This window comes from Monodon monoceros, unplaced genomic scaffold, assembly GCF_005190385.1.
Source record: "Monodon monoceros isolate NGI ecotype Baffin Bay Population unplaced genomic scaffold, NGI_Narwhal_1 Super_Scaffold_13, whole genome shotgun sequence".
Classification (NCBI taxonomy): domain Eukaryota; kingdom Metazoa; phylum Chordata; class Mammalia; order Artiodactyla; family Monodontidae; genus Monodon; species Monodon monoceros.
The window spans coordinates 34840981-34860086 of NW_021703769.1; the positions used below are offsets into that span (position 1 = coordinate 34840981).

General features: G+C 38.4%; 1 protein-coding gene across 3 annotated transcripts in view; it reads left to right on the forward strand.

The window, feature by feature from the left end:
• PLCB1 (phospholipase C beta 1) overlaps positions 1-19106 on the forward strand; it is a 682570-nt gene that overhangs the window by 455534 nt on the left and 207930 nt on the right. For all 3 annotated transcript variants that reach the window (XM_029220651.1, XM_029220652.1, XM_029220653.1), the window contains exon 4: positions 4138-4275. In XM_029220651.1, coding sequence (XP_029076484.1) covers positions 4138-4275 — 138 coding nt within the window. The remainder of the gene's footprint in view (positions 1-4137; positions 4276-19106) is intronic.

Sequence of the window (19106 nt, forward strand, 5' to 3'; positions counted from 1 at the left end):
TAGGTTTTTTTTTATTGTTACAACATATTTTGATTTTGTTTGTTTTTGAAATGCAGCCACCCATATCCCCAGACCTGAGAAACAACTCCCGAGAGACAACTATTTTTTAGACATATTTACTTTATTTTTTGTTTGTTTTTGTTTTTGTTTTGGCCATCCCACGTGGCTTGCGGGATCTTAGTTCCCAACCAGAGATTGAACCCCGGGCAGTGAAAGCACTGAGTCCTAACTACTGGACTGTCAGGGAACTCCCTAGACATGTTTACTTTAAATCCTTCCACTTACAAGTTTCTCCAAACACTGGGTGCCTTTGCTGTTTATTCTTCTAGATAATTTCCCCCTTTTGCCTATTCTCTGAGGGTCTCCTTTGCTGAAAACAACTGAGGGCAACTTTTGGTACTTGAAAGGACAGATATCTTTTCCAAGTATACCCTTCACATAACAATCTGCTCAGTAATGAGGAATGAGATTTGAAGCCACCACATCAGCTTGGGATGTTGTGTTCAAAATAGAAAACAGTACAGGTAAAAAGAAAAGTGAAGTCATGTCCTAAGAGAGATTTCTAACATAACCATGTTTGGTGTTGATAAAAATGAAATAGATGAAGAAAAGGTACAATTTTAAAGAGAAATAAAATGATTAATGATGGAAAAGAAAGTAAAATATAGTTTAAAAACTACTATGATCCATCACCAAGAAAAGGTATTAGTAAGAAAGTTGCTTGTTATATATTTAAACGATTTCTCTGCTTGCTTTCAGAACTACATAATTTTAAAATATTGTGGTTTCTCTTGAATTTCTAAATTTTATTTCTAAAATTTCTTGCACCTCCAGTTCATGCTCAATACTTTTTAAAAATCTATTATTGATGTATAAATGTTAACTATCTCAGATGTAGATAGATATATAACAATGAACCCTCAAATACCTACCCCTCAGATTCAGTCATCATCATCATTTTGCCAGCCTGCATTATCTTCCCAATCCCATATATATATGTATGTAACCATTAAACTATTAGTGGGAAAACTTAACAGAGCTGCCACAAAGAGTTGGTCATCTTTCTCAAAACTTCCTGTTGACTGTACCTAATAGTATTGTTAGGGACAGTGTGAATCCCCGAATCCCTCTTCCAGAATTATCTTCTATTCTAGGCACCTTCCCTCGGTCCTCTGTACTTGCCCGGGGTTCCTATTTCTCAAGGAAAACTCAAATGAATCCCTGAGCCCCACACCTAGTCCCTGAAGTTCTGAGAGGTGACACTCTTTAATCCATCAACTATTAATAAGTGGGCAAAAGTATTTTTAATGGATATGTGAATTAGGCAGCAAAGTAGTGTAGAAGGAAGAGAAAATACTTGAAAGAGAAAAGAGCCAGAGGGTGAGTCACATGGCTGTCAATGGAAGGAAAGAAAGGATACAAAGTATAGAGCGCATTCAATTCCAAATATTGTCCCATTAAATGTTGTAGAACCGAAGATATTGGTAGACTTTTTAATCACTGATTTAACACTAGGGATTTATAATTACAAGTTTCAGGTGGTTTCTGAAGTTTATTTTTCTCTTTTAAGTACACACAAAAAATTTTTAAGCACTGATCAAATGTATTTTCTCTTTGAAACTTGCCTCAATGGTGATCAAAACCTGAGATGCAGTTGTTTCACAGAACAGCTGGTATCATTCTTTAATTAGCCTTCACAAAAAGTCCATTCTTTCGGAACATTCTCCTTTAATCTTTCATTAATGGTAAAATGTTAAACATTTCCCTTTTTGCTATGATTGTTTATTTAATATTTTTTTACTGTGTTCTCCTTTTCTAGGTCATGCAAATTGATACTTTTGTGATAGCATTTGATCTTTCAAGGAGGCCTGATGTTCTTGATAAATTCTCAGCTTGTTAGTCAAGTTGAAATTTTGATTATATTGGGCACAGCTTTGAAATGGGATTTCCTCTCATCATAACTTACCTGAAAATGTTCCTCTTCATTCGGCCGAACAGAGGAGAAAGTTTTATTAACTAAAGAGAGAATTAATGTCACCAAATCAAATAACTCAGCTGGAAACGTTTTGTTGTTTCTTTCTTGGTTTTTTCAAGTTTGCTTTTTCTTTATAAGCGTGCTGTATATAAAAACCTCAGAAGGGAGATCAGAATAACCAGCCTAAGTCATTAAGCCCTGTTGGCCCAGCATTTAGCTAAATAAATAAGAATGTAAATTTATTCCTTGCTCAGAAGCTGGCTGAAAATTTGCCAAGTGATTGATTTGATGCTAATTTTCTGCATGAAGCTGTTATCTTCTTCAAGGCCTGTATGAAAGGAAAATAAATTCAGCCAAAACGGCGGAGCGCTATGTAGATTTTGTTTTGAATTCAGAAAATTTGGAAACCTCCTTTGCCCAGCAGGACTATATCTCCAAGGGATCCATACTTATGATGTCACAAAGGAGGCAACTTGCTCTGAAAAGAGTGCAGAATTTCTCTATGTCCAAATCCCATTACTTTTTGAGGATAGAACTGAAATAACATATTCATGGCAGGTGCCGCCATGTGGCTCACTTTAACAGTCCTCTCTGTCAGTGTTCAGTGTGGAGAAAGTCCATGCTGTGACCCTCAGCTAGGTTTCTGCCCCAGCCCTAGGTGGCATTGTTGTGTTTTGATTCTGCCAAACCACCCTCTTCCTTTCAATGTGTTCATGAATTGAGGAGAAGGATGAGATTTTGCATTTCACTATGTGATTCCTGGGATAATTTGAGGAAATAAAGGGAGAATTGTGACACATAAAAATGTGTTACTGAATGAGAGTATGACAGAAAGAGCTCTTGACTTAGGACCATAAGTCTTTTTTCCAGCTTTATTGAGATATAATTAACACACAATATTGTGTAAGCTTAGGTGCACAGCATGTTGATTTGTTACATTTATATATTGCAAAATGATTACCACCAGATTGTTAGCTAACGCCTCCATCACCTCACATAATTATCATTTCTTTTTTGTGGTGAGAACATTTCAGATCTACTCCCCTAGCATTTTTCCAATATATAATACAATATTATTAACTATAATCACCATGCTATACATTAGATCCCCAGAACTTATCTTATATCTGTAAATTTATACCCTCTGACCAACATCTCCCCATTTTTCCCACCCTCCAGTCCCTGGTAACCACTACTCTAATCTCTGTTACTATGAGTTCAGCTTTTTAAAAATAATATATAAGTGATATCATGCAGTATTTGTCCTTCTCTTTCTGACTTAGTTCACTTAGCATAATACCATGAGGATCGGGACTTCCCTGGTGGCACAGTGGTTAAGACTCCATGCTCCCAATGCAGGCAGCCCAGGTTCTATCCCTAGTCAGGGAACTATATCCTACATGCATGCCACAACTAAGGAGCCCACCTGCTGCAACTAAGACCCAGCACAACCAAATAAATAAATAAATATAATATAATATAAAAAAAATACCATGAGGATCTGAGGATCATAAATCTTTATGCAGAAATTCTCTCTTCACAACCTTTGGGCAAGTTATTTCACCTCTCTGGGCCTTTCTGGGTTGAAGGACTTCAACTCATACCAGTTTCTAGTAAGAATAAAAGGCAACTTTACCTAGAGATTATCATACTAAGTGAAGTAAGCCAGACAGAGAAAGACAAATATCATATGATATTGCTTATATATGGAATCTAAAAATGTGATGCAAATGAACTTATTTACAAAACAGAAATTGATCCACAGATGTAGAGAACAAACTTATGGTTACCAAAGAGGAAAGGAGGGGGGAGGGATAATTTAGGAGTTTGAGATTAACGTATACACACTACTACATATAAAATAGACGACGAACAAGGACCTACTGCATAGCATGGGGAACTCTACTCAGTTTTTGTAATAACCTATAAGGGAAAAGAATCTGAAAAAGAATATGTATACGTATATATCTCCAAATCACTTTGCTGTACACCTGAAACTAACACAAGATTGTCAATCAACTATACTTCAATAAAAATTTAAAAATTAAAAAAAAGAATAAAAGGCAACTTTGTTTTTAAGGCATTCTAACTCTAATTCTTTTGATATTATGCTCTAAAATCTCTAGCTAAGACTAAATATTTCAACATTTATTATTATCCAGGACCCCAAATTACGTGAACTTCTGGATGTGGGGAACATCGGGCGCCTGGAACATCGCATGATAACAGTGGTGTATGGGCCTGACTTAGTTAACATCTCCCATTTGAACCTCGTGGCTTTCCAAGAAGAAGTGGCCAAGGTATGTGGATTGAAACTTCTGAAGCTTGTCACCTCTATCTGAATCCGTATGACATTGTCCTGATTCCTATGAAAGACTTTGAGTTTTTGTCATATTTAGCATGTGTTAAAATTCCATCTAAAAATCATTCTGCTGCCAAGTAGAAGTGTAATTCAAACACTTCCAAGTAATGGCATTGGCTTAGAATAATGGATATTTTACATTAGAAAATAAGGCATTTTATATAATTTCTTTGCAAAAGAAAATATAAATGAAACCACATTCCATTTCACCTAAGCATCTTATCCCAACCCATTTTCTCAGCCTTACCATCTTCTTTCCATCCCTCTCCTAGAGGGCAGACATTTCAGTACCTATTTAACTTCTTTTACCATGTGCACACTTAACCCATGGTTATGCACATAGTAGCTGCTCAATTAATATGGGAAAGAATGAAAAGTTTAAAATTTTAAATAGCAATTTTAAATAATAATAAATATTTATTCAGCCATGGACTAGAAAGATGAATTAGACATCGCCCTCTCCATTAAGGAGTTGCTAGTTTACTAAGATAGTGGGCCTTTCAGATGCATACAGAAATAACTAGAACAAAGGCAAGATATATCAAACAAGAAGCTATGAACTTCTGGGAAACTTGGACTCAAGTTTGATGCTTTCTCTAAAAATGTCCAACTGCCATTAGAAGAGAACTGAAATGAACATATTGAAAGAAAAGTTTTCTTTTTCCATGTTTATAGTTTATAAGATACTAATGATGATCCTGACCCTTCATACAATTTCTTTCCAGAGTTAAGAATATGAATCTAGGAACAGTTTGAAGTCTGCAGATCATGTCTGTGCCCTTACACAGCTTCTCACATCATGGATCAGAACTATGGGGTCATGTCAGGCTGTTGTTCATTGCCTGAGCATTATGATCTATAATTTTTTAAGCCTCAGTGCTCTGACATTTTTTTGAGCTACACCAGATAATCTGACCTGACCTCTAATTCTTCAGTGATTACGGTAGAGGTTTATTTCCAAAAGTTGCATAACATCAACTTCAATTCTTATAATGGAATAAATAAAATGCCAACTAGTTTTGACACACTGAGGTCTTTAGAAACTCCTCATCAAGACTGTGTTACAAACCCCATCTATTTTCTCTCTTTAAGAACCAAGTCACCCATTTACTTCTATGGTATAATTTATGCTTGGAGAGAGACTTCGGTTCAATGAAACATTGTCTGCGTGACAGCATTGTACTTGCCTTGCAATCATTCTTATTCTGGTACCTGCTGGTATTCTGTTGAGTGTATACACTTCACTTCTCAATATATGTATGTATGGTTGGATGGATGGATGAATATAGATAAACAAATACTAAATATTTCTAAAATATTTTTAAAATATCATTCCTGAAATACAGTCATATTCAGTTTCTTAAAAAAATGACCAATTCATGATATTCATTAACTCTCAGTTAAAAGCATTCGCTAAATGACAGTGACTTTCAGGGAGGCTTTTACTGTGAGCGAATATAGTTTTTATTACAAACAAATCTGCATATCTTATACTGCGTTAAACCTTTGTGCGGTTGAGTCGAAAGCATTTTAATTTCCTCCTCTCTGTGGGCTTCTGCTCACTAATTGTCTTTAGGGATTTTGATTACTGAGCCCTGTAGTATTCCCTGTCAGAAATGAATCTATAGACGTTTTTCCAGCAGCTACTTGCTTAGTATAATTAATGAAGATACAGAATATGTTTTGCCTTCCCAGACTGTGATATTCTATAGGATACTTTTCCTCCATTGAAATTGCTCAGCCAGAAGATTAAAATTTGCAAACACCATGTACTCTGAAAACTTAATTTCCACCCTTCTAATTGTCAGCACTGTCTCATAACATCACACCTTCTGTTTAGTCTCCGGAGCCAACATACCTAGTACCTTGCATAGTGCCAGCACCAAAGGAAACAGTTTTCCTCATTATGCAGAACACCCTACAGGAACCTGAGCTTCTTTGAAAGTCAAATGTCTTCAGAAAAAATTGTTTACCAGGGGATTCTGGCTCATTCATTCATTCAACACACATTTGTCAGGTGCCTTCTGTGTTCCAGCGTCAGGGACACAGCATTCTGGAGGAAATAAATAGATAAATCACGATGATGAAGTACACTTACTGTGGGTCAGATGGAGGTCTGTGTGGAAGGATATAGCAGGAGGAGAGGGTATGAGGATGGGGGAAGGGGATTATTTCTTCATGGAATGCTCAGAGAAGGCAAAAATCTGAAGAAAGTTGCTCAATTGCAACAATATCATAGATTCCTGAGAAATCTCTTGAGTCGATTAAAAATTTTTTTATCAGAGCCAGGACTTCAGCTTTCCTAAATATATTATTCCAGATTTGCGTGCTTTCTTTCTTACATAAATCACTTGAGATTGAATTTTTTATTTATTCTTTAAGACAAGTGACTCAAAAGTGGATTGGGAGAAAGCTGTCTTTCAATTTTTCCCTCTGTAGCTGGACTAAAAGAGTGGTATCTTTTGCAATTAAGTAAAAGTCACTCTTCTTGTTATGCAGCATGATTTGCCGACTCTCTGTGTCCTAAAGATGGACATTCCCTGATCTCTCGAGGGATACCTCCCTTTAATATACCTGGAAAATGGGTGGTTTGTTTCACATTTGCCCTCTGAGTCTCACACTTCTCCCTGCATCTCCTGCTTCCCCGAGGACCAATGAACACATCCACATTTGCTACCCCTGGAACTCCTGGACTTCAGTCCCCCTCTCTGGGATGCCCTGACCCCTCCTCAGAGCTTCAGGGGGGAGGTGAATACCATCATCCTTCCCTTTACTGTCCCACTGTCAATTCCCAATGGTCCTCCGCGCACAGCTACGTGAATCCTGGCAAAGGTGGAGGTACCAGCAAAGGAAACTAGCAAAGGCAACAGAAGTCGATTTCTTGCATGGTAATGTAGGCTTTTGAAGGACTTTGGCTTTTATTTTGAGGGAGATGGAAGCCATTGGAGGGTTTTGAGCAGATGGTGGACTTGGTCTGACTTAACTCTTTAGTCAATAATGGACTGCAAGGGCAGAGGCAATAATGGAAGCAGGGAGATCAGGTAAAAAAACTGTAGAATATTTTAAGTGGGTTATTAGTATCTTGGACCAAGGGGGAGCTATGTAGGAGATAAGAAGGGGTCTGAATATCTATATCTACATCTACTTAAAGGAAGAATCCAGAGCATAAACAATTGCAATTGTATGTTGCATGTGAGAGAAAGAGAAGAATCAAGGATGATGTTAGAGTTTTGGTGCAAGAGACAGGAAGGATGGAAATGCCACTTACTTCAAAAGGAAAGTTTAAAGTAGAACACATTTGGTGGTATACAACAAGGCTTCAGCTTTGATTATGTTCAATTTGAGATTATTATTAGATACCCAAAGAAACATGTTGAGTAGGCAGTTAGATATATGAACTTGGGGTTCAATGCCAAATATAATGCAACAGTTTGGAAGTCATCAGGTTATCGATAGTATTTAATGAGGCAGGATGAGCTCAGCCAGGAAATGACTGTAGATACAGAAGATGTCCAAGACCTGAGTCACTGATACTCCAACATGAAGAGATTGAGGAGATAAGAAAGAATCAGAAAAAGTAGGCTGAGAAGGAGTAGCCAGTGAGGTGGCAAAGAGGCTAGTATGTGTGTTTGGAAGCCAGGTAAGCAAAGTGTTTCAAGAAGAAGAGAGTGATCAACAGGATCAAATGCTACTCATAGGTCAAGTAAGATGAAGGCCAAGAATTGACTGGTGGATTTAAGGATATAGAGGTCATTGGTGACCTTGATTAGAGCAACTACAGTGGAGTAGCAGGGTCAAAGTCTATTGGAGAGGGCTCTGGGGAATATCAGTGGAGGCAAATTAAGAAACCAAAAGAGATTGCTCTTGTGAGTTTTGATGTAAAGGGCAGGGGAAAAATGAGAAAGCTGCTAGAAGGGGGAAGTGAGACCAAGAGATAGTTTTTAAGATGGGCGAAACCACAAAATACATGTATGCTTGTGGGAATGATCCTGTGGAGGGAAAACAATGTAAGTGAGTCAGAGAATTGCTAGAGCATGTCCTTGAGCGGGCAAGAGAGTGGTAGGATCTAGTACAAGGCTCAGTAAACTACAGCCTGAGGCCAAGTCTGACCCACCACTTGTTTTTATAAAGTTTTATTGGAACATAACAATGCCTATTTGTTTACAAGTTGTCTATGGCTGCTTTCACTAGACATAGTTGAGTAGTTATGACATAGAACATATGGAGTACAAAGCCTAAAATATTTACTCTCTGGTCCCTTACAAAGAAAAAGAAAATTGTTGACTCTCTCTTATTCACAAATAGAGGGGCTGTGCTCAGACAGGAGCAATGGCATTTAATCAATAAGAGGAGGAAAACTGGGGTCCAGCAGTAGAGATGCTGGTAAATCGTCCATGTAATAGAGGGAATTGTAGATGTTTTTTGATTGCTTCTGTTTTCTCAGTGCCAAAGACAGAAGTCAGTAGCTGAGAGTAAGGACTATTAAATCCTCAAGCCTTTTTTCCACACCAGTTGGCGAATTTCTTTAAATATCTGACTGGTAAGGTTAACATGGACTGCAAAAGACAGATCATTTACATCAGCTCCAAAAAACAGTGTCATTTGAACAAGTTAACTGATTTATCAGGTCAATGCAACCTTTTCTATTGGTCAAGAAGTCTGAAGATAAAATAATTCTCTTCTTCCTGCCCAGTTCTAGTCCCTCTTTCTAATATTGTGCTTTCCTTTGAGGTGGGAGGCTACATAGAGATGTCTAATTGTGCCTACTTCTTCCTGCAGTCGTGCAACCTAAACACCATTGTGTAGGTTAAAACAGATTGCTCTGAGCCAGGAGCAGGGTTCACAGGATTGCCATATGCTGGTGTTTACTGTCAGGTCTCAGGGATCCAGTATGTAACTCATGGGAGATCACTCTTCATCAAGAGAATTTCAGTAAGAAATGAATCTGTCTCAGGATTAGTAAAGAGGAATCTCTGTGTGCCAAGGCAACAGAGGTGGAGCCTTCCCTGTTTGGATTTAGAAATCTAAAATGATTTTCAGCATGTCTTCCCTCTGGGTTCTGGTCCCTGGAGGCTCACCCCATCACCCACCTGCCCAATTCCTATCCCAGATCCTTGTTCAATCCAATATAATAGCGAGATGGCCTATCACCCCAATAGACAGGATTTGAGATTCCAGCTCTGATATTCAGTTCTAATTGGTTAGATATTCTGATAGGCCCCCTGGGTAGATACATTGTTGAACCACCCCCCAGTTTGGCAAATTTCAGCCCAGACATTGTTTCAGTGTATTAAAATGCAGTGGATTATGACAGCAAGGATCCAGGGGGTTAAGATTGAGATGCCTAATGACAGAGCCATGAAGGGGAAATTTTGTGTCCAATTCTCTGCACAAGAATTGAGAGATGCCATTGCTTCCAATTCTTAATATTTTACACACTAAATTCTCTTGAGCATTTATAAATTGGAAAAACAAAATTAAAAAATTAATTTTTTTTGTTTAGCTATGCTACTCGCAGGGACTTGACCGGATTTTTTTTAACTTTGATTGAAATATAATATGCACAGAAAAGTGCACAAGCTGTAACTATATAACTTGATGAATTTTTGAAAAGAGCACACACCCATGTGAGCAGCACCCCAATAAAGAAACAGAGCATCACCAGCACCCCAGGTGTCTACCCTACTAACACACCCTATTTTAACCTGCAACTTTATAAATTAGTTTTACCTGTTTTTAAAATTTCTGTAAATGAAATCATAGACTACGTTTTCTTTTCGGTCTGACTTCTATTACTCAAAATTTATATTTATGAGATTCTTCTACATTTTGCATGTGGTTGCACTTTGTTCATTCTCTTTGCTAAATAGTATACCATAATTTATTTATCTATCCTATAGTTGGTGGACATTCAGGCAGTTTCCAGTTTAGGGTTATTACAAATAGTGTTGTTATAAATCAAAACTACAACAAGGTATCAACTCACACCAGTCAGAATGGCCGTGATTAAAAAGTCTACAAATAACACATGCTGGAGAGGGTATGGAGAAAAGGGAACTCTCCTACAGTGTTCTCCTACAGGGAATGTAAATTGGTGCAGCCACTATGGAAAACAGTTTGAAGTTCCTTTAAAAACTAAAAGTAGAGTTGCCATATGATCCAGCAATCCCACTCCTGAGGATATATCCAGAGAAAACTATAATTTGAAAAGATATATACACACCAATGTTCATAGCAGCACTACTTACAATAGCCAAGACATAGAAGCAACCTAAATGTCTATCAACAGATAAATAGATAAAGAAGATGTGTTTATATATATATATATATATATATATATTCACACACACACACACACACACACACACACACACACACACAGCGGAATATTACTCAGCCATAAAAAAGAAAGAAATAATGCCATTTGCAGCAACATGGATGCACTTAGAGATTATGCACTAAGTGAAGTAAGTCAGAAAGAGAAAGACATGGACTTACACAGTGGTCCAGTGGTTAAGACTTTGCGCTTCCAATGCAGGGGGTGTGGGTTCAATGCCTGGTTGGGGAAATAAGATCCCACATGCCATGCAGTGTGGCCAGAAAAATAAAATAAAATAAAAAGAAAGACAAATACCATATGATATCATATGTGGAATCTAAAATATGATACAAAATGAACTTATTTATGAAACAGAAACAGACTCACAGACATAGAAAACAAACTTATGGTTACCAAAGGGGAAAGCGGGTGGGGGCGGGATAAATTAGGAGTTTGGGATTAGCAGATACAAACTACTATATATGAAATAGATAAACAAAAAGGTCCTACTGTATAGCACAGGCAACTATATTCAATATTCTGTGATTAGACCATAATGGGAAAGAACATGAAAAAGAATATGTATATATATATATATGTATAACTGAATTACTGTACACCAGAAACTAAAACAACATTATAACTCAACTATACTTCAATTTAAAAATAAAAATAAACAGTGTTGTTATAAACATATGCCTTTCTGTGAGGTATGTAATTGCTGGTCATAGGTCTTCCTATGTCCAGCCTTGATGGATATTGCCAATTTCCCAAACTGGTTGAGCCAGTTAGTTTTCTAAATGTTAATTCACTCATGCAAAAAAAAACTTTAACAGAGGATCTCTGTCTGCTAAATTATTAGATTTTGAAGTAACTGTCACAGAATAAATGTGCTCTCCAAAAATATGTTCTGTAAACTGACATCAGTTTTCAATAGCTATTTCAGAATTTGGGGGTAACCTCTGTCACCGCTGCAGGTATGAATATCATAGACAATCTAGTTTACTCATTTGGGGAGTATGATCTGGGATTTCCTGGAAGTTTGCCTTAACTGCATCCACACCATTTGCTTGCCCACCATCCAAATAGCTTGCAAGCTCTCTGAATTTCCTAATTAGCTCTCATATCTCTTTCCTCATCCTGCTCCCCCCTCCCATCTTGTTCAAGTTCTTGATGGGTCCCATCTGTAGACGCCTTCTACCTCATTTCCTAGAATCCTCTCTTTGCTCTCCAACTCTGTGTGTCTATCTGCTAGGAATGATCCTAAAAAACCTCAAACCTGATCTTGCTTCAAATCATTTTTATTGCATATTACCCACAAAATGAAGTTTTCTGCCCATATCATTCAGTCATTCATTTAATGAACAAATATTCATTGAGGGTGTAGTATGTGCCAAGTACTAGGGATTTATCCGTGACCAAAACAAACATAGCCTCTGCCCTTAGGTGTCAGTGAATCACCACTTGGACCCTAGCACTATTCTGCCTCAACTGTTCTAAACCACCTGTGATTCTTTCTTCCTTTATAATGGTAATTCTGTGCCCTCAGAAGTGTGTGCTTTCCTAGATGTCCCTTCTCCATTCTGTCCAGAATTTCCAAGCCTCCATAGGGACTCAGCTTACTCACCCATCTCCCCTTCTGTTTCATGCGTTCCATGAACAACTGATGGTTCCTTCCTGTTTTTTGATGAACCCCATGCATATTTGCTATTGCATTTCTCACACTTTAATTATCTGTCAGTGTGTCTGACACCCTACCCTGGATTTGTGAGCTGCTTAAAATCAGAAAATATAGCTTAGTCATTTGTGTTCCCAAGATCTACCTTAGTGCTTAGCCGGTATTAGGCACTTAATAAATGTGTGCTTTGGCAGAAAAAATAAAAAGAAAGAAAGGAAAAAGGAGAGAGAGGGGAAGGGAAAGAGCAAGAAAGGGAGAAAGAAGCTTATGAATTCTTGAAAGCAATTGATAGATCATGAAAAATTGTAAAGCCATGGAGACTTTGAACATCATACACTCCAATATCCTCATTTTTGAGTTCAAAAAATTGAGGCTCCTGAGCTAGTTGCTCCAAGATCCCTTCCCCCCAGTACAGAACTCCCCCTAAGGTTTTCCAGGATTCTTGGTGGCTTCCAACCTCATCTTTCCCGATCCCAACCTTGTTCCCACTCAGAGTCATTGTCACTGTCATCCCCCTCTACCCACCAGTTACCACATGTTTTCTGGAGAAAAGAGAAAATATCTTCAGCTCGCCAAATAATTGAGATCTTTTAGGGGAAGGAATAAGAGAAGGTGCCACAAAGGGGGGGCTTTTTTTAAGAAAAAGAAATAATAGTCTACTAAATGAAATAGAAAAGAAAAAGAGGGAAGGGTCCTGCCACAGCCTCCTCTGGCCATTCCTGGTATAGAACTTGATTCCTCAAAAACCTTGGGACTTTTCTTAGACTGTCCTTCAAATTAATAATATAGATATTTAAAACTGACCTCAATAGACACAAAGGTCTTACATTTCTTTTTATTCTGAGACATGTACATTGAGATAATAATTTTCAAACACTAATGGATATTCTGTACAAAATGTGAAGCTGATCTCATTTCCTTTTTGAATTTAGCACCAACTTATGGTAAGTGAGCAATGGATATGTTTGGCTTTTCTTTAAATGAAAATGATTAAGAAAAAGAGAATGAGGTACCATATATTCTTTTCAGCAATGTATTTTGGGAAATAATGGAAAACTATGCTGATCTCCTTGGGGGTAGACTATATGTGCCAAAAATATTGCCATATTGAATATATATTGCTTTTTACACATGTGAAAAGTTAGCCCTCTTGGTTATTGTATTTTATGAGATCTTCATTCACTGCTATTCCTGGCCTTCTCATATGCCTATGTCATCTTAGGATATTCCCCCCACCCAATCATAAATAAGGACCAAGTTCTTGCCAGGTCAATACATTGCACTGTTAGTCTTGGGATTTTACAGTTGTGGATGTCCTTTGTTGGAAAATGAGATTTACCCCACGTTCTGCACTTGAGTTTTGGATGAGTGTGGGGCAGGTGAAAGATGTACATTATAAACTTTCAACTTGTGAAAGTGTTACCCATCTGGAACATCCATATAAAAGTTTAAAAGTTCAAAAGTAAAAAAATATATAAAAAATAAAATAAAATAAAAAAGACATTCATTAAAAAAAAAAATAGAGGGGAAACAAAAGGCAACTCAGATGGTAATCTCTTCTTACACTCAGATAAGAACCAGCAATTGCAATTCTGTTGATTGTGGAAGAAATCACCCTCGCCCACCTCCCCCGCCATCTCTTCTCATTCCTTAAACATGGAGCTTCTTTTGAACCAGGCATTGTTCAAGGGTGCCACAAAAAGGAATTAATGCTTAACTTAAGGGAAAGTACATATGCAAGGACACAGAAATGATCGTGATTTCAGACTGTGGGCTACTGTTAGTCCACTTTCCCCAGGAAAAGACAGGAAACTGCTTAAGCAGCAGCATCTTCGCTTTTCTTCCATCCATTCCATAACACAGAAATAAGCTGCTTCCCACTCATTCCTCTGCCTCCCTGTCTTCTGAGCCTGGCAGCTGAGAAAGCCCTAATTGTATTATCTGTGTACCTTACCTTAAAGCAGGCACAAAGATACATTTTAAAAACTCAGGGCTTCCCTGGTGGCGCATGACTAAGAATCCTGCTGCCAATGCAGGGGACCCGGGTTCGAGCCCTGGTCCGGGAATATCCCACATGCCATGGAGCAACTAAGCCCGTGCGCCACAACTACAAAGCCTGTGCTCTAGATCCCATGAACCACACTACTGAGCCCACGTGCCACAACTACTGAGGCCTGGGCGCCTAGTCCCCGTGCTCCACAACAAGAGAAGCCACCGCAGTGAGAAGCCCGCACACCGCAACGAAGAGTAGCCCCCACTCACGACAACTACAGAAAGCCCATGCACAGCAACGAAGACCCAATGCAGTGAAAAATAAATAAATTTTTAAAAAAAGAGAGTTTATAAAAAATCACCATGGGCTTCCCTGTTGGAGCAGTGGTTGTGAGTCCGCCTGCCAATGCAAGGGACACGGGTTCGAGCCCTGGTCCGGGAAGATCCCACATGCTGCGGAGCAACTAAGCCTGTGTGCCACAACTACTGAGCCTGCACTCTAGAGCCCGCGAGCGACAACTAGTGAAGCCTGCGCGGCCTAGAGCCCGTGCTCCGCAACAAGAGAAGCCACCGCAGTAGAAGCCCATGCACCGCAATGAAGAGTAGCTCCACTCGCTGCAACTAGAGAAAGCCCGTGTGCAGCAACAAAGAACCAAAGCAGCCAAAAATAAATAAATAAATAAAAATTTTAAAAATCACCATAATTTTTTATTATGAATACACAATGATGAAGAGAATGGATAAGTCACTAAGACATGACATAAAGGAAGAAGAAATCTAAGAAAATTTGGCTTCCGTGTTTAATTACTGTGGAAAAATACCTGCTATCCTTTGAAAGTGGCATGTTGATCTGTTTCATCTAATGCCTTAATATCAGTTGTTATGTTTCGGTTTCCAATGCATCAAATGCTCCCAAGGAATAAGATGCTCCTAAGAATAAAAAACAAAATTTTTGAAAATACTTTAAAATAATCTTCCTATTGGCTATATAATAATAATAATAATTCATTCATTCACTCAACAAATACTTAATTGCCTACTGTGTACCAGGTACAATGTTGAGTGCTGGGGATAAACTAGACAAAAATGATTGTCTTCATGAAGCTTACTTAATGGTGGGTGTAGGGTGACGATAACAAAATAAATAAGATGGTGATAGGTTCCAGGGGGAAATAAAGCAGGGAAGAGAGATAGGAAGTGTTGCGGGGGGGGGAGTGTATTTCAATTTTAAATAAGTTGGTCACATAAGGTTACACTGATATGATGAAGATGTTGGAGTGTGTCAAGTGGTTATCATGGAGGAGAGTGATGCTGAGATAGATGTGACCCAGTGTGTTGGTGGAAGGGAATGATAAGCAGGGAGGAGAACAGGGGAGAGGTGAGAGGAAGAGGATGGGGGATGTGACAGGTGACCCAAATAGTGGTGGGTGGCCACTGTGAGAATTTTGTTTTACTCTCAGTGACACAGGTATCTATTACATCATTTTGAGCAAGGGATGGATTTGGGGTGATGTATTTTAACAGGATTGTTCTGGTCACTCTGTTGAAAAGCTACAGTAGGGGTATAGAAACAGAAACAAGGAGAGCAGAGTGCTTGGGATAGAGGTGGTGAGAAATGGTTAGGTTCTGGATGTATTTTGAATGTGAAGCCAAAAGAGTTACTGAATGTACCAGATACATGAAATAAGAGAAAGAGAGAGCTAGGGATGATCTCAGGGCCTTTTGGAATTTCATTTATTGAGAGAGGGAGTGAGTTAGGAAGGGAAAATCAGATATTTGGCTTTGGACATAAAATTTAAAGCAGTGTTAGCCCAAAACAGCAAAATGAGCACAGGTGATCTCTTATCTCTTTTGAGTTACTGTGAATATGATGATAAAGGAATATAAATACACAATGATGAAGAGAATGGATAGGTCACTAAGACATGACATATTTTAGTAAGTTTGCAGGAGAAGAAAATGGAAAGAGGAAAGTGTCTGATAAGATAGAGTCAAGAAGACCACAGTCTAGGTTACATAGAGAGTTACAGCCAAGGAAACTCCTGACCTACTCAGAAACAATTGAGACACGCTCTAGACTCAAGTTCTACCAGCCCAGCAGAACATGGAGTAAGAATTGGGGGTGAGAAAAATAACCTTCTACTCCTTCCTCCTGATCCTCATGTAGAATTAATCAATAACCAATTACTTCCTGGGTCAAAGAGCTGAATGTCTGTCTTTTATGAAATTGAACAAACTAGTTGAAAAATATTATGGTGGCTAGCATTGGAGTTCAGGATCCAGAGTAAAGCTCTTCTCATTCTAGCATTTATGGATACTACACTATGGTGGCTGGCACCCACATGCTCACTGGGAAAGAAGTCTGCAAGCTGGTCATTCCCACTCCCACACCCAGAGCTCCCAGTCGGCCCTCCTATTGCCCCATCTAAGATGTGAACTAACAATAAAATATCCACAGACTATAGAGAAATGCTACAATACTGAATGACAAAGGAAGCCAAGATGAACAAAAAGAGAATAATAGACACACAAGGATAATTAAAGAAACAAATAAAATAAAAAAGGAGAAAGTATCTTCAGAGAGAATTTTAAATATATTTTATCCTTAAGAAAAGAACAAGGACTTCCCTGATGGCGCAGTGGTTAAGAATCCACTTGCCAATGCAGGGGACACAGGTTCGAGCCCTGGTCCAGGAATATCCCACATGCTGCAGAGCAATTAAGCCCGTGTGCCGCAACTACTGAGCCCATGCGCCACAACTACTGAGCCTGAGTGCCACAACTGCTGAAGCCCATGCACCTAGAGCTGGTGCTCTGGAACAAAAGAAGACACTGCAATAAGAAGCCCATGCACCGCAACCAATAGTAGCCCCTGCTCACCGCAACTAGGGAAAGCCCACGCGCAGCAACGAAGACCCAGTGCAGCCAAAAATAAATAAATAAATTTATTTAAAAAAAGAAAAAAATAATAAAGTGACATGAGGGTTTTGGACAGAACCACTTCAAGAATATGGCTGAGTGACATGAACGCTATGGAAAGGATACTTTGGGTATTTCATATTGGGGCATTTGATGGACATTTTCTCAGTTGTGCAAATTATCAATGACTCAGGAAACTAGCTGGAGAGAGAGGTGGGTGTCTCCTCAGCTGATGCTCAAAATACATGAGATTCACAAAGATACAACAGAAAACCTCTCATCATGAAAACGTAACCAAAGCAAACATTTTTTCTCTTTTCTTCCACTCTGTGCCAAGGATGTTGCACTTTTGGGTGTTTTATTTCTTTCCATTTGAAGAATTCTCTTAAGGTTCATTTTAACTTGATATCACCACATTAAACTTTTCCCATTGGAAAGGAGAATGTCAAAAGCTGTTAGAACAGGACTAGGGATATACTAGACAGTTAGCTCTCAAAACGTGGATCCTTACATCCACATCTTGTACACGGCACTTGCAGGCATGTAAACTCTTCCTTAGACCATCAGGATAGAGCAGTGCTTCACTTATCCAGGGAAAGATAATTGGGCAACAATCTTCAGAATACAGCCCAAAACATAAAACAAAGCATAAGGTATATCTATGAAGCCAATGCAGATGCTCTAAGCCCTAAAATTAAAGTTTCTGTACTTTATTAACTGGATAGTCCCCTCAGCCCCATGCTACACACAGGACTGTGAGTTCTTATAACTTATTCCAGCATAGTTCAAATTACAATAGGAAATGTGTAAAGCTATTATCCAAAACCGTGTAGCAAACCATGATGAATGAATACTTATGACAATGAAGAAGACATAAAAATTAATTTCAAAAACAATAAATTATAAAGCATGGATGTAATTCTGTTTCATTTACACATTCATTCATTCATGCAGTCAACTCAGGTCAACAAGTATGGATTTATTCCCCAGTGTATAAAAAACTGGCTTCAGAACTATAAGATCTCACACAAGTTGTGGGATGATGCACATCCTTTTCTTCGCTACTCCTATGAATGGTTATATGTAGTGTTTTCTATACTCTTCCAGTTACAATGATTTGATTTTCATGGACACTGCTAGGTTCTTACTCAAATAGATTGTTCTAGAGGTAGACCAATCAGAGACCTTTCCCAGGATTTTTCATACTGGTTATGAGGAAATCAATCAGACTCTCTCTGGTGGTAGGAGGCACCATATGTGACAACTCTTGGTGCAGTTGGTGGCCATGGGGAAGAAGTTGGTCAGTCAGGAAAAAAGTAATGACATCAGGAAGAGAGAGCAGTGAAAAAGCAGTGAAGAAATCCTCCCTGGTATCCAGACCACAGTTTCCTGATACTCTGCAAACTGCAGTTTGTCAAATTTTTCCTTCAGTTACAGGAAATACCCAGTGTCCTTGGCAAATTCTCCTATTTCCTAGGCCAGTTTGAGTTGTGCTTTTGGCAACTGTAGCCTAAAGACATTTGAATAACATGCACCTTTCCTTGATATTACATTATATGAGTAATATGGATTCTAGTGTCCCAGTGCTGATAATATTGGGTTGTAATATACTTCCTGATTTTGGTAATTATATTGTATTTGACAAACATTTCTCTTTGAATATGAGATCAACATTTTGACTATAAAATATAAATCTTCACTGCCACCCAAAACAGAGGAACTGTGTTGGAAATTTTGCCAAAATTCTAAGTGCTCTACATAGACCTGTAAACGCAGTTACTTTTCAGACAGTCTTTTCTGCTTTTAATGAAAGTCTTTGCAGCTCATATACCATCTTTCACCATGAAAAGATTCTTTACTG